Below are 17,458 nucleotides of genomic sequence, written 5' to 3'. Positions count from 1 at the left end.
TGGATTCATAAGTGTGAATGTTAGCCGTTAAATATAAAATAATATAATATGCTGTCACGTTTCTGTCTAACTATTAAGTATGCTATGCAGTGGCAGCAGTGCAAACTAGGGATGTCCCAATCCCGATCACAGTATAGGATCGGAGACGATTTTGCCGTTTTTTAACTGATCGGGGATTGGCATTCACAGCCAATTACCTTACTCCGATCGTGTACATCAGGCACCTGACCAAGCGCCGCTTTGTGACGCACTGGGAGGAAGAATGTGTTGATCAAACAACAACTGCAGCCGCTGGGTTACTCTGACACGGAGTCAGTGATTCACACTGTTGCACTCATTCAGATATTCTGTATGTGCCTTATCTCTCTCTCTCTCTCTCTCTCTCTCTCTCTCTCTCTCTCTCTCTGTTATTCTCCCTCTGGGTTTCTCCAGTATCAGTGACTGTTCGTGCACACACTCCAGAGCCAACCAGCTCTGCTTCCAGTGGGAGTGCTGAACGCAACTCTCTGACTCTTCTCTGCTGTTCTCTATAGAGAGATGAACATGGCTACTACCCGCCATTTTAAGGTTAAGGTGCAGCCCCCCAAGCAAGGACTGCAACTAAAAAGACTTATGATTGTAGATCTAATGATTGTAGTTATTGTAGTTCTTTAGCTTTAAGTTTTGTCTTTAAGCTTTTTGAGTGTTATTTATGTATTACTTGCTCTAGCTTTTTCCAACGCTTTAGACACAGATAGGGAAATAATAATGGTCCAAAATAATTTGAAAAGAGACGCAAAACTACCAAAAAAGGGACACAAACCGACTACAAAGAGATGCCAAATGACTAAAGAGATCCAAAACAACCCCAAAGAAACAAAAATGACCAAAAAGAGACATAAAATCTATGGGTAAATTGCATTTTTCTATTGAAAAATGTCACATTTTCTTGAGGAAGGACGCCTAAACCCACAGCTAGGGAAAACACTGTCACTCTCTCAGAAACGTGCCCACACACACACACACACACACACACACACACACACACACACACACACACACACACACACACACACACTGAAGGATTACACCAACACGAGGCCAATTTTAGAATGTCATTATCTATAAAAATGCAGACATGGAAATGTTCAAATAAAACAGCTTTTTATGAAGTGGACACCTGGACAGGAATCACTCACATGCGCACACACAGAACACAGAAATACCCCATGTTAGTCCATTCCAGTGTCCAGAGAAACAGGAAGAGCATGGGGATGATTCACACAGCCTCCTGATTGGAGGATGAGTCAGTGACTCGACCCTGAGCTCTCAGAATCACCCTGAATAGCTTCTCATGCTCTCTCTATTTCAGTCTCTTTGAGTTTGTTTGAGACCAAAGATTCAGCCCAAGTTTTAGAATCAAGTGAAAACAACTCCTCATTGACAGATAGAAATGTCTCCAACCTCTCCTCTCAGCACAACAAAGCCCACGCCGGCTGACAGGAAGTCGCAGGGTTTATGGGGAAATAACGTGGTCTTATAAGTCAGTTATATATTATGTACAATTTATAAGAATAAGAAATATACTAATATATTACAGTAGGTGGTTTCTCTCTTGTGTGTCTGGTTGTAATTAGGTGCCTATAGACCATAATACTGAATCTATTTAGGATTTCTACATAAAAGATATTTCGTAATGTAGTAAATTAGCCATTCAGAATACCAAAGACAGTGATTACATATTAAGGTCAGGAAAAATTGAAAAAAAAAAGATACTATACTACTATAAAATTATTATCTGCAATATAAATGCACAATTATCTTCATGATTGAACGCATGATTTGTTCTCTTGGAGCTATAATGATCCAAATTCTACCTAAGTCTTTTTTGGGTTCATTCTAGAAAGGGAAAGTTGTCTTATGCTCATCACTTAGAATACATACAAACAGTGTTGATGTATTGGTAGAAACGTACAAGGATTATGAAGACAACACTAGCCTCCTTGACCATAGGTTCCATTTGCAACAATTCTCAAACTTGACCCAGGTAAGATAGCCGCCATATGGTTCCATCCCAGAACAGCAAGTCATAATTACGTGTCATAGCTATTGTTTTATATCTGTGGTTGCACAAACAGAGTGACTGTGGGAATCCTGGCAGACTGTAGGAAAGCAGAGATGTGAAGCTCCCGTCCCTCTCAAGACAGAACTTGCCTACACTTGCTAAATATTTCTATGGTTACTGACTAAATTCCACAGCTGAGTGGACTTCTACCTAAATACAAGGCCTTTCCTCACAACAACTGCTGCATACCAACCAACACACTGTCCAGTGAAACAGCAGTGTGGTCCGGTCAGGTCGTGGTGACATGTTATTGGATCCAGGATGTGTGAGGTGCTTCTGATGTGTTCAACTCAAACAAGATATCAGCTCAAACTCCTGTCCAACCACAGCAACCAGAGGCTTTTATACCAAACACTCATTCAGCGTACAGCAGGGATTTAATCTGCATAGAGACATTTTTGGTGCACCCCCAAAGAGGTTTTAGCCAGCCCCAAAGGAAAATCACCAGCACCAAAATGTTAAGAAATGAGAATAAAAAATAACAATTCAAATCCTCTCTAAATGTGTTTAATAGCAATTTACCAAACAACCATTGACATGCAGGACATCAACTTGAATATGATGTGTATCAAATTGTCAGACATGCAAGCCTGGGAATCCAGACCCAAATCCGAAAGATTAAGGGTCTGGCCAACTCGAGGGGCGGCATCAAGCATGCATTTGAAAACCTCACTGCACGCAATTGGCTAACACTACGACCAATCACAACAATACACGGGGTGACGTATCCAGAGCCCCATACGCTTAGCTACCAGCGGAGCTAACTGGTGGATTAAACTGTTGTCATCTGTTGAGCTCGCCTCTGGCCCGCCTATATCAGATACACCGATGTGATTGGTGCAGCTCGGCTACAAGGACATAGCTAATGAGCATCATTACTCAATGCCAGAGTGAGTCGCTGAGCTAATTCAAATTGTGCTCTAGAGAGAACTCTGGATTTCCAGGGTAAGTAAATGCATCGATTTCTGTCAAATAAGGTAACACAGACTCATCCTTTACTGTACGCAGACCGGTAATGCTAACTGCTGTGTGTAGTTACACAGAAGGCCCATTCTGATCCAGGAAAAACCCTGGTACAGGGGTGGACTAAATACTGTTTCAGATTCTGACTCACCGTGACAACAATACCATTCTGTTGGACTCATCTAGACAGTTGTTTTTATAGGAATGCTTTAACATGAGTATCAGCACCACGTGTCAGGTTGGAACTGCAGCTCTTACAGAAGTTTACAGAAAAAATAGTCTACATCGGCGACGTTTCATTTCCGGGATTGTTCCAGTGCCGCTGGAAATTCTGCCGGATGTCCCTCATTTTTGGCCGGATGTCCGTTACCTTCCTCTTTCTTGTGTTGGCGTTCTAAACTCCGGTGGATTTACGAGGACTATGGTTCCCATGGACTATGGCTCCACAGAGCTGTGGAGGAAGGTCTGGCAAAGCGCGACTACAGAAAAAAGGACACTTACTTTAGGCATCTGGATCTGACATTAAGGTAGACATTTGCGTTTGAAACGCACCACAAAGCTCAAGTCAATGCCAACCCTCCTCGACTTTCGCTTCAGGACTGGGCTGCGATCTGTTTGCTACACAACAACACAGAAGAACGAATTAGACAAAGTCGGCCCTGACCATGGACCTGAGTCTGAACCAACCAGTCCTCCAAACCATATAAAGATATTGGTCGTTTATTCACCACCCTCTAATACGACCCAAAGGAGAGTTTTCCATCCTCATATCTAAACCAGAGAAGTTAACGGTCGCGGTTTTAAATATACGTCATTCATGTTGTGAAACGGTCCCAGTTTGGTTAGGTTTAGGCACCAAAACTAGTTATAAATTTGGCTTGGGTTCAAATCAGTACATTTGTTACGTTACTTCACTTCTGGTTACGCATGTGATGCAGAACATGATGTAGTTCTGTTTGTTCCAAGTAAAATAAATGTGCTGTTTACTTTTCAGACTTCTGGGTGAAAGTCCTGTTTGTTTGACCCATCCACCACTCTTCCTCACACTTGCTTGAATAAGCGACTTACAGTATGGGAGCATTTTTGGTCTTTTAAAAAAAAAAAAAAATGTATTAATGCAAGTTGGGTTGGGGTAAGTTTTCCTCAGATCCATTTTGGATCAGGTCCAAAGTTTCAGACCTGTGAACACCTCTGAGAGACAGCAAAATATTCCATCCGCAGAAAGCAAAGCAAAGAAAAAAATGCACACAAGTGAATTAGAGTTGACGCTTTGACTTTTGGTCTGCAACGTGTAGCCACAAATGTCTCAAGTATTCAGTATTTATACTCGGACCTGGGCCAAGGCGCTTGACGGTAAGGTAAAACGTACCTGTTTTGTATACGTATGTAGTGACATTATCCACGTAACATTTAAAAGCTGCTGTATTCTGGCGGTAAACTTTTATCCGGCACTTTGAGTGCTAAATCCACAGTTTCATCCTCTAAAAAAGCCCAATCAGCTGTATGTTGACATGGCTATAAGCCTGCAAACATCCTTGTCTGCTAATCAGCGTGAGAAAGCCGTCAAGTAGACACTTACTGAAGTCCACTCAGCAGAGGCAGTCTGGGAGTGTGGAGAAATGGGAACTCAGTGGGAGCTAAATCACATTACCCAGACCTCTCGGGATAAATCCCAACACAATCAGGCCCCAACAATGTGGTGTTGCCACACCGACTGGTTGTCAGGGCAACCGCCTGCCGCCAGGCGACGCCAAGACTTCAACGGCGTCGTGTCGTCAGGGAGATAAAAGAGAGAGAGCAGAGGGCAGACAAGAGACGCAGAGGAGTTTAAAGAGCTGCAGGTTACGTGACGCACCGACACTTGTCTGATGATGATTTCACTTCCAGCACTAAACATCTGATAACTTCAAATAACTTTTAGAGCAGCGTATATATTAATGTAACATTGGTGCATTTGGGGCACTGTGCAAATCCTTTGAGCAGGACACGGGTTCATATGAATTCCAGAGTAAGACTTAGAGCACATGTGTCAAACTCAAAGCCTGAGGGCCAAACCCGGCCCCTCGCAAATTTTGATCCGGCCCGCATATCAATTTAGGTTAACAATACATTTTTGTCACTTTTTCCAAAGTTTTTGGCACTTTTTTCGATGTTCGTGTTGCCTCTATATGAGACATGAATAATACAGTCAAAATATTTGACTTTCTTTCTTAAATTGAAGCATGTCTACATGTCTGGCCCTTGATGGGATTGTCATTCTCCAGTGTGGCCCTTAGAAGTTTCTTAGTCTTAGTGATGATCATTGTGTGGTTGTTTCCCTACATTTCTCTTCAGCCCATGATCAATAAATATTGATGCATATGCAACATAAATGTCTATATAAACCTTCCACTTTAAAAGACAGCACATACTTTGATCAACTTATCAATAGTTAATAATCAACTTATATAGTCATGCATGTAACTGCCAGGTCACATGACCTATGTCTCCTGGAGGAATGTTAACGGGATAATATTAATGAGAACTTAAATTTTGCTGCTATTTGAATAAAAAACAAACAAAATCAACCACGCACGTGCAATTCTGGTCAATCACCACGCACGTTTGGACAAAAGTACGTCAATCATTGTCCACTTTAGTTTTCTGCTGGGACAACACATGCAGAGGTCAATGTGAGCTTGAAAATGACAATATCAGTGGTTTTTATTTGGTTCAGCCCATTTTAGAAGATTACTACTGACCAGCCATTCATTCGATGTATATTGTTGTCTCTATTGTACAGTATGTATCTATATTACTATTTGTCTACTGAATGTCTACTACCACATGTCTATTTGATGAATGCATAGAGAGTTAACACCTACCGAAGTCAAATTCCTTGTGTATGTAAGTATACTTGTCCAATAAATCTGATTCTGATTTCCATTTATTATAAAGCATTAGCTTAACTTCTAAAATCATCTGGCCAAAGGACTACAGTTGAAAATTAGCCGGCTGGCTAACACTGGTGTGTTGTCCTTTATAAATGTCCTTTATAAATAAAGAATCAGAATCAGAACTTTGAGAGCAAAGACAGCAGACATGATGTTCATATGCATCCAAAGAAAACAACACAAGTGATGCTGGAATCATTCATCATCATTCTGCTACTTTTCTCTGCTTTATGTCATGACATCAGCTTCGACAGACATTGAGATCTTGGGAAAATCTGACATTTGAGTTAGTGCAAATGAAAAATAATCAGCAGATGAATCAATATTGAAGAAATTAAAGAAAGAGAGAGAGAGGTGTCCAGTGAGGAGAAAATAATGTGAACAGCTGGTGGAGCGAGCTCCGTACAGACAGGTCGCTCATCTGTGTCAGTGTGAGTGTGAGTGTGTGTGTGTGTGTGTGTGTGTGTGTGTGTGTGTGTGTGTGTGTGTGTGTGGCTTAACGTCCTTTGTCTCTTGCCTCCTATTTGACCCCTGGGGACAAATACTAGCCTGCCACAATAGGTTTTATGTATGTATGTGTGTGTTTCTCTCTCTCCCTGTGTGTTTCTCTCTCTTCTACCCACTCTGCTGTTTCTGCAGCAGTCACAACTCATTTCTGCTCTTTCTCTTTCTTTGCTCTTGTTGTTCGTCTGCTCTGTCCATCTGCCAGCTCTCCTGCAGTCAGTCCAACAGCTCAGTTCTCCCTGCAGCCTGGAGGGAACCTGGCTGAGCTGGGGCTAGGTAGAGCACAGTGGGACTAGTGTCAAGAAGTGTGTGTTTCCAGGTGAAACTCTGTCCACAGTAAAAACACCCGAACAACGGACAAACAGCCAAGTTCTTCTACAAACAGCCAACATCTGGTGAGGAGTGGGACAGACAGCCACCAAACCATGATGTTATGACTGTACAGATTATTGTCAGCGGCTGTTTATTCTGCTGCATCAACATTTAAAATGAGTGATCACAGAGAAAGTTGTCTTAACTTCAGTGCCACACATGTCGCCTGGGACTGGACACAGACACAGCTGGGTGCTCTGCTCTGCCTGTTAAACCTCCATCAAATCCTGGCTCTTCACTACAATGTTTGCAATTACATGATTAATATTAAATTCTTTTTACCCGACAGTATACATATTTATGCCCTGCATGTACAGCCAAGAGCGGCTCCTCTCATCCAGACAGTCAACAAAGTAATCCTTAACAACATGCCGCACAAAACTAAAGATGCAATGTGAGCATAACAGGATTTGTGTTGGAGCTGTAATGGGTGATGAAACATACACACACACACACACACACACACACACAAACACACACACACACACACACACAAGGAAGGAACACACAAGACGTTCTGTCTCCCCACACACAAGATAGAAAACAGTCATTAAAAACACACAGAGTACCTCCCACGGCCAATATGGACAAAACTGTATGTGTGTGTGTTTTTGTTTCACAATGCAAATTCTGTTGTGTATTTAGTTTGCCTCAGGTAGTTTTTACTGTACTTGACCGTATTTGTATGACATGTCTGACCTAATGTTTTAAGTGAAAAAGTGAATCAATTAAAAAAATAAGAGGAATGAATGTAGTGCTTGCTTTAAATGCCAAAAAAAACCCCAGATCCTCACGCTGCAACCAGACGTTTGACATTTTTGCTTGACTTAAACTTTATATAAGATATACAGTATATCCAAATAGTTTCATATAAACTTACAGTTTATTGTGTATCAGCTCTTCATTTGAAGCTATTTGATGTCCACAGAGTGACATACTCAATGTTTTAATGGCTGCACCATTTTATTTACAGTGTAAAGGAAATATTCCAGATCTGTTGAGCAACATTTAAGTCCCATCTGGTATCTTTGAAAATATCTACTAGAATTTGAAATGAACTCCTGTGGGATTTAACAACGTTTCCATGTTCCAGTAACTTGCCCCTGTGTCCTTGTGGACTGTGTGTATCATTGCATAGCTGAAGTGTGTGTGTTTTCAGTATCCCTGCTATTGCTGAAGCGAGCCTGGGCCTGTCTTGCCCCCCCCCCCGTCTCTCTCTCTTTCTCACAGACACACACACACACACACACAAACACACTTACTACAGCATTCCACAGTCTCCACATACAAACATACAACTCTCCTATTACCTCACATTCCAGAGGTGACACACACACACACACACACACACACACACACACACACACGCACACACACACACAGATTCTTAAAGAAACAACAAAGCATGGCAATCCGTTTCTTTCCCCCCTCTCTCTCTCTCTCCTAGCCTCCACCTCTTTCTCCTTCAGTCTGTCCTTCAGTCTGTCCTTCCCTTCCACCCCTCCCTCTCTTTCTGACCTGGCACGTCAGACTGTTGTTGAGAAAGAGTTGTGAGTGCAGCTGATCCGTATAGCGGCAGAGAGAATCCTGCAGCCGGGACACTGACGCGTACAGCATGTACTCAGAGTAGGCTCCATGAACAGGGCTCTCTATTAGTCACCCATCATAATACTCACTGCTGTGTGGAAGCACTGATGTGCTGTAGTAACCTAAAGATTTAAAGAACCTTAAAGATCCTCCACTGATGTTGCCCATGACGATCAGTTTAACAGTCGCATCATGTCTTCTGTGGCTCTGAATAACCCTGATGATGGGTCCAAACATTTCTGGAACAATCCCAACTTTACACTTCACTTTACGCTGTGATTGGCCAGGTGTGTGGGGGTGAGAAAGTAAGCTGGGTTTGAACGTTTCCTGTGAACAACAGAGTGCAACACTATGACTTCCAGGAGAGACTGTGTAAAAAATGTGCACCCTAACCCCCATATTTAAAGGACACGGTGACACAGAGAGGGACCATTCGGAAAAGCTATAAACACCTCCGACATGTTCAGTCTTACAAACTAATTCTGTTGGAGCATACCCCAACCCTAATGTTACCCACCCGGGAGAGAGGAGTAATATAGAAAAAACTCTAGAATTTCTAAGATTAAAGTAGTACATTTACAGAAAAAGAACTTGGATATTCTCTGAGATTGAAGTGGTAAATTGGAATTGGAATTAATTACTTCTCTACAATTTTCACACTTTGCAAAGTCATCCAGTGGGCCGGATTAGACCCTTTGGCGGGACAGTTCTGGCCCAAGGGCCGTATGTTTGACCCCCCGGCTTTAGAGCTTTACCAATACTAGGGACTAAAAGTCAGGGTATATATATTCTGATTTTGACCATTCTCCTCCAACCTTCTGCAAAATGCAATGCCAAGACAGGTACATTCAGACACAGGATGCATGTAAGCATGTCCTAGTAGAAACCCAAAATACAAGAATGAACCTGAAAATGAGCATGATATGGGACCTTTAAGGTTCACACTATAAATATGTCAAATTATAAATAGACATTGATGTAATGGATCCTTTTTTGTAAGACGTGCATAGACGATAAAAACATAGTAACCCGTCTGTGCTAAAAACTACAACAAAATCTAGCTTTTCCAAAGAGCCCCAGCTTTAGGTGCCCTGCTCAGTGCTGCTGCTTTAACAAGTGATGATCCCAGCTGAGGAATTCCTGCCTTCAGGCCATGACTAACAGCAGGAACAACAGCAGGGATTGTGTAGCCTGGAGCACAGGAGGAACTCGCGGAGGCGTGGCCTGAGTGTTGCTTAACCTGTTGACAGACAACCCTGGTAGGAACTTATGAATAGCTTCCAAACACAAACACACAAACACACACACACACACACACACACACACACACACACACCTCTGTGTTTAAAGGCTTTACTAACCTGCACTTATACAGGTAGCAAAGACTTGAGCTAAACTGTGATCACTGAGTGTGTGTGTGTGTGTGTGTGTGTGTGTGTGTGTGTGTGTGTGTGTGTGTGTGTGTGTGTGTGTGTGTGTGTCAGTGGCAGACAGATTACAGTCTTTATTTCTCTGCCCAAAACATACTTCTAATGAAGTTCAGGTTCAACGCACAAAACACAGAAGCTCAAAACCACAGTGACATGGAGCTGCATGAAAAGCATTCGTCAATATTCTGGAACGCTATACTCCCACAGAAATGCTCAGGAAAACAACAGACCAAAGGTGTATGGCTGAAAATGGTTTCACAACAACAGGGGCGTAAATCTCCCCAATGGTGAACTGTGACACTTTGATCACTCACATAAATGTGTTGGGAAAGCTGCAGCTGAGACTGCAGTGTTGACTGTATGATTCAGCACTGAGCAGAGGGGAAAAACATCCAGTGATTCATAGCTTGTTGTTGTCTGCTAACTGTACTGTGAAGATACAGGTATATACTGAATACTCTACTGGCAGAAAGCTTTAGCATCCTAACCACTGTAATACATGGAAGACTTTTGGAATTTAAACCATCGGTATGGAAGAGAGGCCCTTCATTTTACACCTTAAAACTTAATCAAGGTTTCATGTTAGGATGAAGGTTAGACGTTGGCCAGTTTAAGAGGTACAACTTTGAGTTTCCAGCTGGAATTGAGTTTGATCCTCACTGGACTGAACTGAAGTGTCAAATCACTTAACCCTTAAGGTATACTTATGCAGAGCCTGTTCCCAAAGCCTGAGAAATAAGGGAACATTGAGCCACAACATGCAACAACTCAAGTGATCTTGAATATATTGTTTGATTTAAAGATGAAGGTGGTTTTGTAGTATTTGTAAGGATTTTCCGTCACCTAGCATGCAAATCTCTCCAGACCCAGACTCTCACACAGTAGCAAAACTTCCCTGCTGAATCTACCATTTGTGTTTCCACTTTGCTTATTTGCAAAAATATGCAGATTATTAAATAAAAGCTGATATTTCCATCCTAAGCTGTAGGTTTTTTTCTGGTAAATCTGGCCACTGTTATATCAGCCAAACATTGCAGTTTGGTACAGAAGTTTATTTCTGATCTTTGGGAAGTCTTAAAATAATCTAAGCTAAAAGGTCTGGGAACTCAACATTGGCAGGGATCAAACCAAGGGGCGGGATAAACAGTTGTCTTTCAAATTCCCTCTGCACGCAATAGGATAGCTCTACAACCAACCAGAGCAACGCTAGTTGATAGATTAAACTTTTGCCGTATCCGGTCGGCAAAACTCCGAACACATCTTCCTTTTTAAGAATGACTTCAGTGCCGTTCTTTGTTCTTTTCTCAAAGAAAAGCTGAACTCCAAGTCTTCCAGAGTCACGGCCAAAGCCGATTCCAAAGACCGCTGTTCGCCAGCAGTAGCAGCCATCTTCTTTGTTTTCAAGTAGCAGGGAATTCACGCGGAACTGTCACAACTCTGCCGTCATTATGTTAAGCCCCGCCCACTGACTCTATACACAATGTGATTGGCCTGACGAGAGTTTGGTTTTTCCAGCTCGCCAGCCAACGGAGAGTTGCTAGACTGAACCTGGCTGCAAATTACATTTGCTGCCGCTAGGGTGGTCTAGATTTCTAGGATACCACTTTATAGCTTTTTCAAAGTTTTCAGTCACTTTTAACACATCACGAGAAGCGGTTAAAAAGGACCTTTGAGCTTTGATTCATTTGTTACACATCAGCATGTAAGTGTTTCCATTTGACTCTAATTCCTCCATCTGTTCATCTTTAGACTGTAGATCACACCCAGGTGAACTACAGAAGACTAGGCATTCTAGCCAGGAAGCTTTCTTACAATGACCTGACAACTGAGCCTCCGTGTCTCCTTAAATCAGTCTCTAGACAAAGCCATAACTGAAAAACATGATGCTAATTCCAAAAGAAAACACAATAAAAACTGTGGGAAAACTTCCTGACCTATTAATGAGTGAAGACAGTAAATCTGCTCCAGTCTGTTCATGCTTGTTGATTTGCATGTAATGACCAGTGGATATTAGTCACCACAACGGGACAAAGCTTCGTCTGTCAGCACTGGTCCAAATCTCAGCGTCCAAAGTAGTCTGGCTAGTCCACACTAGAGGTGTGAATCTTCACTGATCTCCCGATTCGATCCGATTACGATTATCATGTCAGCAATTCGATTCAATTCGATATCTCGATGCGTCACAATGCGTCAAATACATTTTTCTATTAAAGCCATATAGGATATTTAATTCATAGCTTTTCAAGCTTCAAAAATAAATTGGATGCATAAAACTACAGCACTGAGCACATGGCACTTCCTGAATGTGCAAAACATAACAGAATATGTAAACAGAAAGGTTGTTAGGCCTACATTAAATTGTAAACAGAAATAATCGATTATGGCCCGGTCGATTATCGATGCAGCATCGTCCATGTCCACGATTCGATGCATCCATTATTTGATTAAGTTCAACACCTCTAGTCCACACAGCATTCCAGGATGGGAGAAAAACGTGCTCTGGTTTATTGGGATTTCTTTAAACCAAAGAATTGGTTTACCCTGCAGAGATCTGAGGAGCAGTTAACCATAGTCCTCACAAATCCACCAGAGGTTAGAACGCCAACACAAAGAAAGAGGAAGGTAACGGACATCTGGCGGAATTTCCAGCGGTACCGGAGCAATCCCGGAAGTGGAACGTCGTGGATATAGCCTATGTCCAAAGTGACCGTGGTCATTCATCTGGCAGATTTCAAAGACCCAAGAGAGAGTTATGTGAAAATACAATTGTCATTTTTTACACAATGTAGGTTTGGAGTGGTTACGTTACATAAGGAGTGTTGGGCGTCCTTTGTGGCCAAGAGGGTTAAGATGCTGATTGTGTAGCTAGATAGATAGATAGATAGATAGATAGATAGATAGATAGATAGATAGATAGATAGATAGATACTTATTGATCCCCAAGGGGAAATTCAAGAATTGCAACGTCACTGAATAATCAATTAGTTGTCAACTATTCAACATTCGCCAACTATATTGATAATCAATGAAAGAAATGTCTGAAATATTTTATATAAAATAAGAAGTTGAGATTGTGCAAGTTTACATCGTGAACTGTTTCATGACCATCTGAGTTGTTGGTGCTTACGAACCAAACAGCTGAGGACCATGTGGTGCACTTAAAATCAATGAATCAATCAATGTGCGTAAATAAATGATGTAACTGTTTTGGTCACGTCCACATTGACGGACATGAAGCTTTCAGAAATTGCTTATTTTTCTCTCTATTTAAAGAGCCCCTATTATACTTCTTTTCAGCATCATATTTGTAAGCTTGGAGTCTACTAGAACAGATTGACATGCGTTGATGTCCAAAAAACATTATGCCCATGCATACTGCTGCAGCTCCTCTGTCTGAAACACTCTGGGCCAGATGTACGTACATTTGCGAACGTAGCATTATCAGCGTCATGGCCAATCCACAGAAAGCGCACGCTGTGATACTCCAGCTTACGTCGTCGTATTTACCAAACCTGCAGTTCATCGGGTAATCAGCGCCTTTCTCCGCCCACTACACCTTAAATTGCGCACATTTAATCGCGCAATTGAATGGGCGATGTCAAAGAAATCCTGTCCACTCTATTGTGACTGGTCACCCAATTTCAAACAAGCCACTGGGCAAGCTGTGCCTGCTCAGGCAGCACCAATGGGCAGCACAGATGAAACACTGGGCTGACTTTCTCCATCAGTGACATCACTAATGGAGGAATCTCAAACAGGAATGTGGGCGAGGCGTTTTCAGGCAGTTGAGAAAAAGTGCTCTGTGGGAGAAAAAGCTCCATTTGGGGTGAAATGGTTTTTTTGTACTTTATACATCAATTCCAATTCAAAATCCAAAAAAGGTGTCTTTCAGGTCCAGCATGGATATGCAAATCACAGCCCACAAACATTCACACTGGTGGCAGAAAAGATACACCTGCATTACAGCCATACTTTTAAAACTCCAGTAAAATATTGAAAATATTGTTATTATTGATGTCATATTTCAAACTTAAATCAAATCATACTCAATCTTAGTCTTCAGTGTCTCTACTGTCCCTCTTTCATTAAGTACCAAAGCATGGATGGCTTGACAATATCTGACATACACACACACACACACACACACATATACATATATATATATATTTGGTCCAACCCCACTGTCCTCCTCCTGAATACAACTATGCATCTAACATGGTAACATTCTAGAGACCATCAGACATAGATATTTAGTTGTTCAGTGTGACCACTGAGGCCCAACACTGTCCATCCCGGCGTCTCCAAAGCCTTTTCAGGTGCTCTGTGCGGTGTCCCAGACCCTCCTGGTATGTGGGTCAAAGGTGACTGTGTCTGAGTCACGTCTGCTGGCATGTCTGAGTCACATAGGGGCTCTAATGCTTCTGTCCTGGGACACTGTCAGGATATGGGTGGAAACAGTGTTCAGGGTCTAAATGAGAGAATATAGAGCAGAACTTTACTGTCCTGTGTTCTGATTGGCTGATTTACTGCTCCACTGACTGACTGACTTTATGGGTGGCACCTGTGTGTGCTTTAACTGAGGGGGGTCTGGGAAGATGACTGTGTTCAGTGGATCTGTCTGTGTGTGGTTTTGTAGATGGGGGTGGGCAGCTAATCAGTGTATGTGTGTGTGTGTGTGTGTGTGTGTGTGTGTGTGTGTGTGTGTGTGTGTGTGTGTGAATACGTGCGTGCATGCGTGCATGTGCCAGGCCTCCATGACTTGTCAGTGAGTCAGACTATAACTTGGCCCAAACAAGTCCTTCTCTACTTCCAACAATAGATCATAGGACAACTTTAAAAAATCAGTCACCTAGATGTTTATTACATATTTACTAAAGGCGTGTCTTTTTTGCACTTTTTTCGACCATGTTTCTGGCTTCCAACTCATAAGTACTTAAAAGATAGAAGATACTTCAAATAACTAATTCAAATAACTTAATGCTATGATACGGGTATATGAAGTGGACAGGACTGTACAAATATATTGGACATGGTACATTAGCTATGTGACGTCATATTCATCATCATCGCCCTTTAACAGTCCTCATGTGCTCCCTCCTTCAGTTCACTCTTAAAATCTGTATAGTAAATCTGTATTGTAACAGTCATAGCAGGAGTTATTTAATGTAATAAATGAAGATAGAAAGACGTTATGGGCCCATATGAGAGATACGGGTTCCTACGACTTCCAGTCTAACCTGACATGGACACATCCAGAGCTGATATTCAACACACGTACAGATCATATTAGTAAGCCCCTGGCTTTAGGTCCTGATCCTGACATGTTGCCATGGAACACGCCTTTTCTTTAAACGATTAATACAAATTGGAAAAACCAAACTAATCTTTCCTTTCTTTATCGGCTTTTCTTTCCTTTCAGAGTTGAACGCTTCTGACGCTATTCATATAACACTATAAACAGTGACCCGCTTTACTTAGTTTACGCCGAGGCCATTTAGTAGTGAAAAATTGACATTACGTCTGAATAAACAGCGAGAATGAGCAGACACAACATGGCAGCGTTGTACAGTCAATGGCAACGCTTCGACACGGCTGCCTCCCAGTTCTTATTTTATATTAATTACACACTAGTTACTGCCGTGTAATTACTCGTTACACACACAGTGATCCGCTCCGCAGCAGTTCACTGTCTGCCACATTCCTGACTGTGTAGTTACCCTAAACACACACACACACACACACACACAGTGGTATGACATGAGCAGTGAGCCAACAATGACGCAGAAGCCTCTTTCAAACAATAGCAGGGAAAGACTGTTGCTTCTTTTTCTTTCTATCTCTCCTGCTTCCATTCTTTTCTCTCCCTCCTCACCACACCATTATTCTCTTCCTCCAGTCAACCAGTCCCTTCTGTTTTATTGAATCAATGTCATATCCAACACGATACTTGCACATATCATCTGGTCCTGCCTCTGTCTCTACCCTCGTTTTACTGAAGCATTTTCCTCTGCCTCTGTCCTCTGGCCATGAAACCTTCATTTCTCTCCACTTTCCTCTGAGTCAGCAGAAAGACAGGCCACGGCTCCCTCTCTCGCCCTCTCTCTCTCGCTCTCTCTGTCTCTCGCCCTCTCTCTCCTTTCTTTCTTTCTGCCACAAACCGGACGACGGCCCTCTGCTGTGTTTTCCCATTCTGTGTAGCGGTGCATTCAAGGAAGAAAGTTGAAAAGAAAACATGCGCAGTGAGCTCTCAGGAGGATTACAGTCAAACTTTTACTGAATCCTTCAGATTTGCAACCTAGAAATGTCACATCTTTTTATCTTTGACTTATTTCTTATAGCTTCCATGTTATTCTGTTCAATGGCCTAACAAAGAAAAGTCTTTGACTTAAAAAACTCTTTCCGTACAAATCAAGACAACAGATTACTCGAGGAAAAACAGGAGGAACTCTGATCACCTTTTTTGTCGATGCACATTCCTTTACAGGACAGTGAAGTTTCCTCGACCTGTGTGTGTGTGTGTGTGTGTGTGTGTGTGTGTGTGTGTGTGTGTGTGTGTGTGGCAAAGGGTTTAAAGTCACAACCAAACTCCCCGCTGAGAGCCAACAAAAGGTAGGAATCTGCAGAGAAAATGTTAACTCCAGCTTCCCTCTCCTCCCCCTTCACATTTTCCTTTTCTTCATACTCAAGTCCCCTCCTCCCCACCTCAGTCCATGCACAGCTGGGGTATAGCAGGTCCTGCTCAAACACTCAAACACACACACACACACACACACACACACACACAGAACCACAGGGGATGAAGGAGTAGACAAACACCAAAAAAGGCACAGGACTCTTATAAAGCCAGAGAGTGCCACAGAGGCACTGATTTAGCATGCACACACTTGAATCTCCTTCTTAAACACACACTCACACTCACACACACACACACACACACACACACACACACACACACACACACACACACACACACTCAAACACACATACACACACTCACCAGATAGTTCATTTTGTCCCTGCTGCAGTGGGGCGGCTGTAGCTCAGCCCCTGTGAGACACTTTGCCAACTCGATCCTCTGCCGAGAGTAGATCCCAAAAGATCCCAAAACTCCTCCAGGTCTCCTCCTCCGCCCTTCTTCCTTCCTTCCTATGTCCCTGTGTCCTCCCTCCTTTTCCTTCCCTGTGTCTGTCCTTGTGTCCCGCTCAGTCTTGTGTGCAGGAGTGGAGCAGATCCCGACACATTCTGCCGCTATGTGATCTCACACAGCAAGAATGAGACTGCTGCTTGGCCCGTTTACTTCTGCCCCGCTCGCCCCTTCTCTCTTCCTTGATCTCCCTCCCTCCCTCCCTCCCTCCCTCTTTCTCTCTCTCTCTCTCTCTTGCCTGAGGAAAAGAGGGAGGAGTGTGTAATCCGACACGTCACTTCCTGTTGGATCCCGATATTCCCTGTATCCAGTCTGGCCATTGGCCCGAAGGAGCTCTTCTCATGCAAACGAGCTGTGCCCTCCTACTGTCCCGTCTCCCCCCTCTCTCTCTCTCTCTCCCCCTGGCTGTGGGAGACTGCCA

The 17,458-nt window shown here is 42.7% G+C and overlaps 1 protein-coding gene across 1 annotated transcript in view; it reads right to left on the bottom strand.

Moving 5' to 3' along the window:
• The window catches only part of bcar1 (BCAR1 scaffold protein, Cas family member), a 47,158-nt gene extending 29,928 nt beyond the window's left edge, over positions 1-17,230 (bottom strand). The window contains exon 1 of the mRNA XM_078257925.1: positions 16,891-17,230. Coding sequence (XP_078114051.1) covers positions 16,891-16,902 — 12 coding nt within the window. The 5' untranslated portion in view covers positions 16,903-17,230. The remainder of the gene's footprint in view (positions 1-16,890) is intronic.
• Positions 17,231-17,458: the final 228 nt, after the last annotated feature.

Source organism: Sander vitreus, chromosome 8, assembly GCF_031162955.1.
Source record: "Sander vitreus isolate 19-12246 chromosome 8, sanVit1, whole genome shotgun sequence".
Taxonomy (NCBI): Eukaryota; Metazoa; Chordata; class Actinopteri; order Perciformes; family Percidae; genus Sander; species Sander vitreus.
Note: the sequence above shows the minus strand (reverse complement) of the source record. Positions and strands in the feature narration are given on the sequence as shown.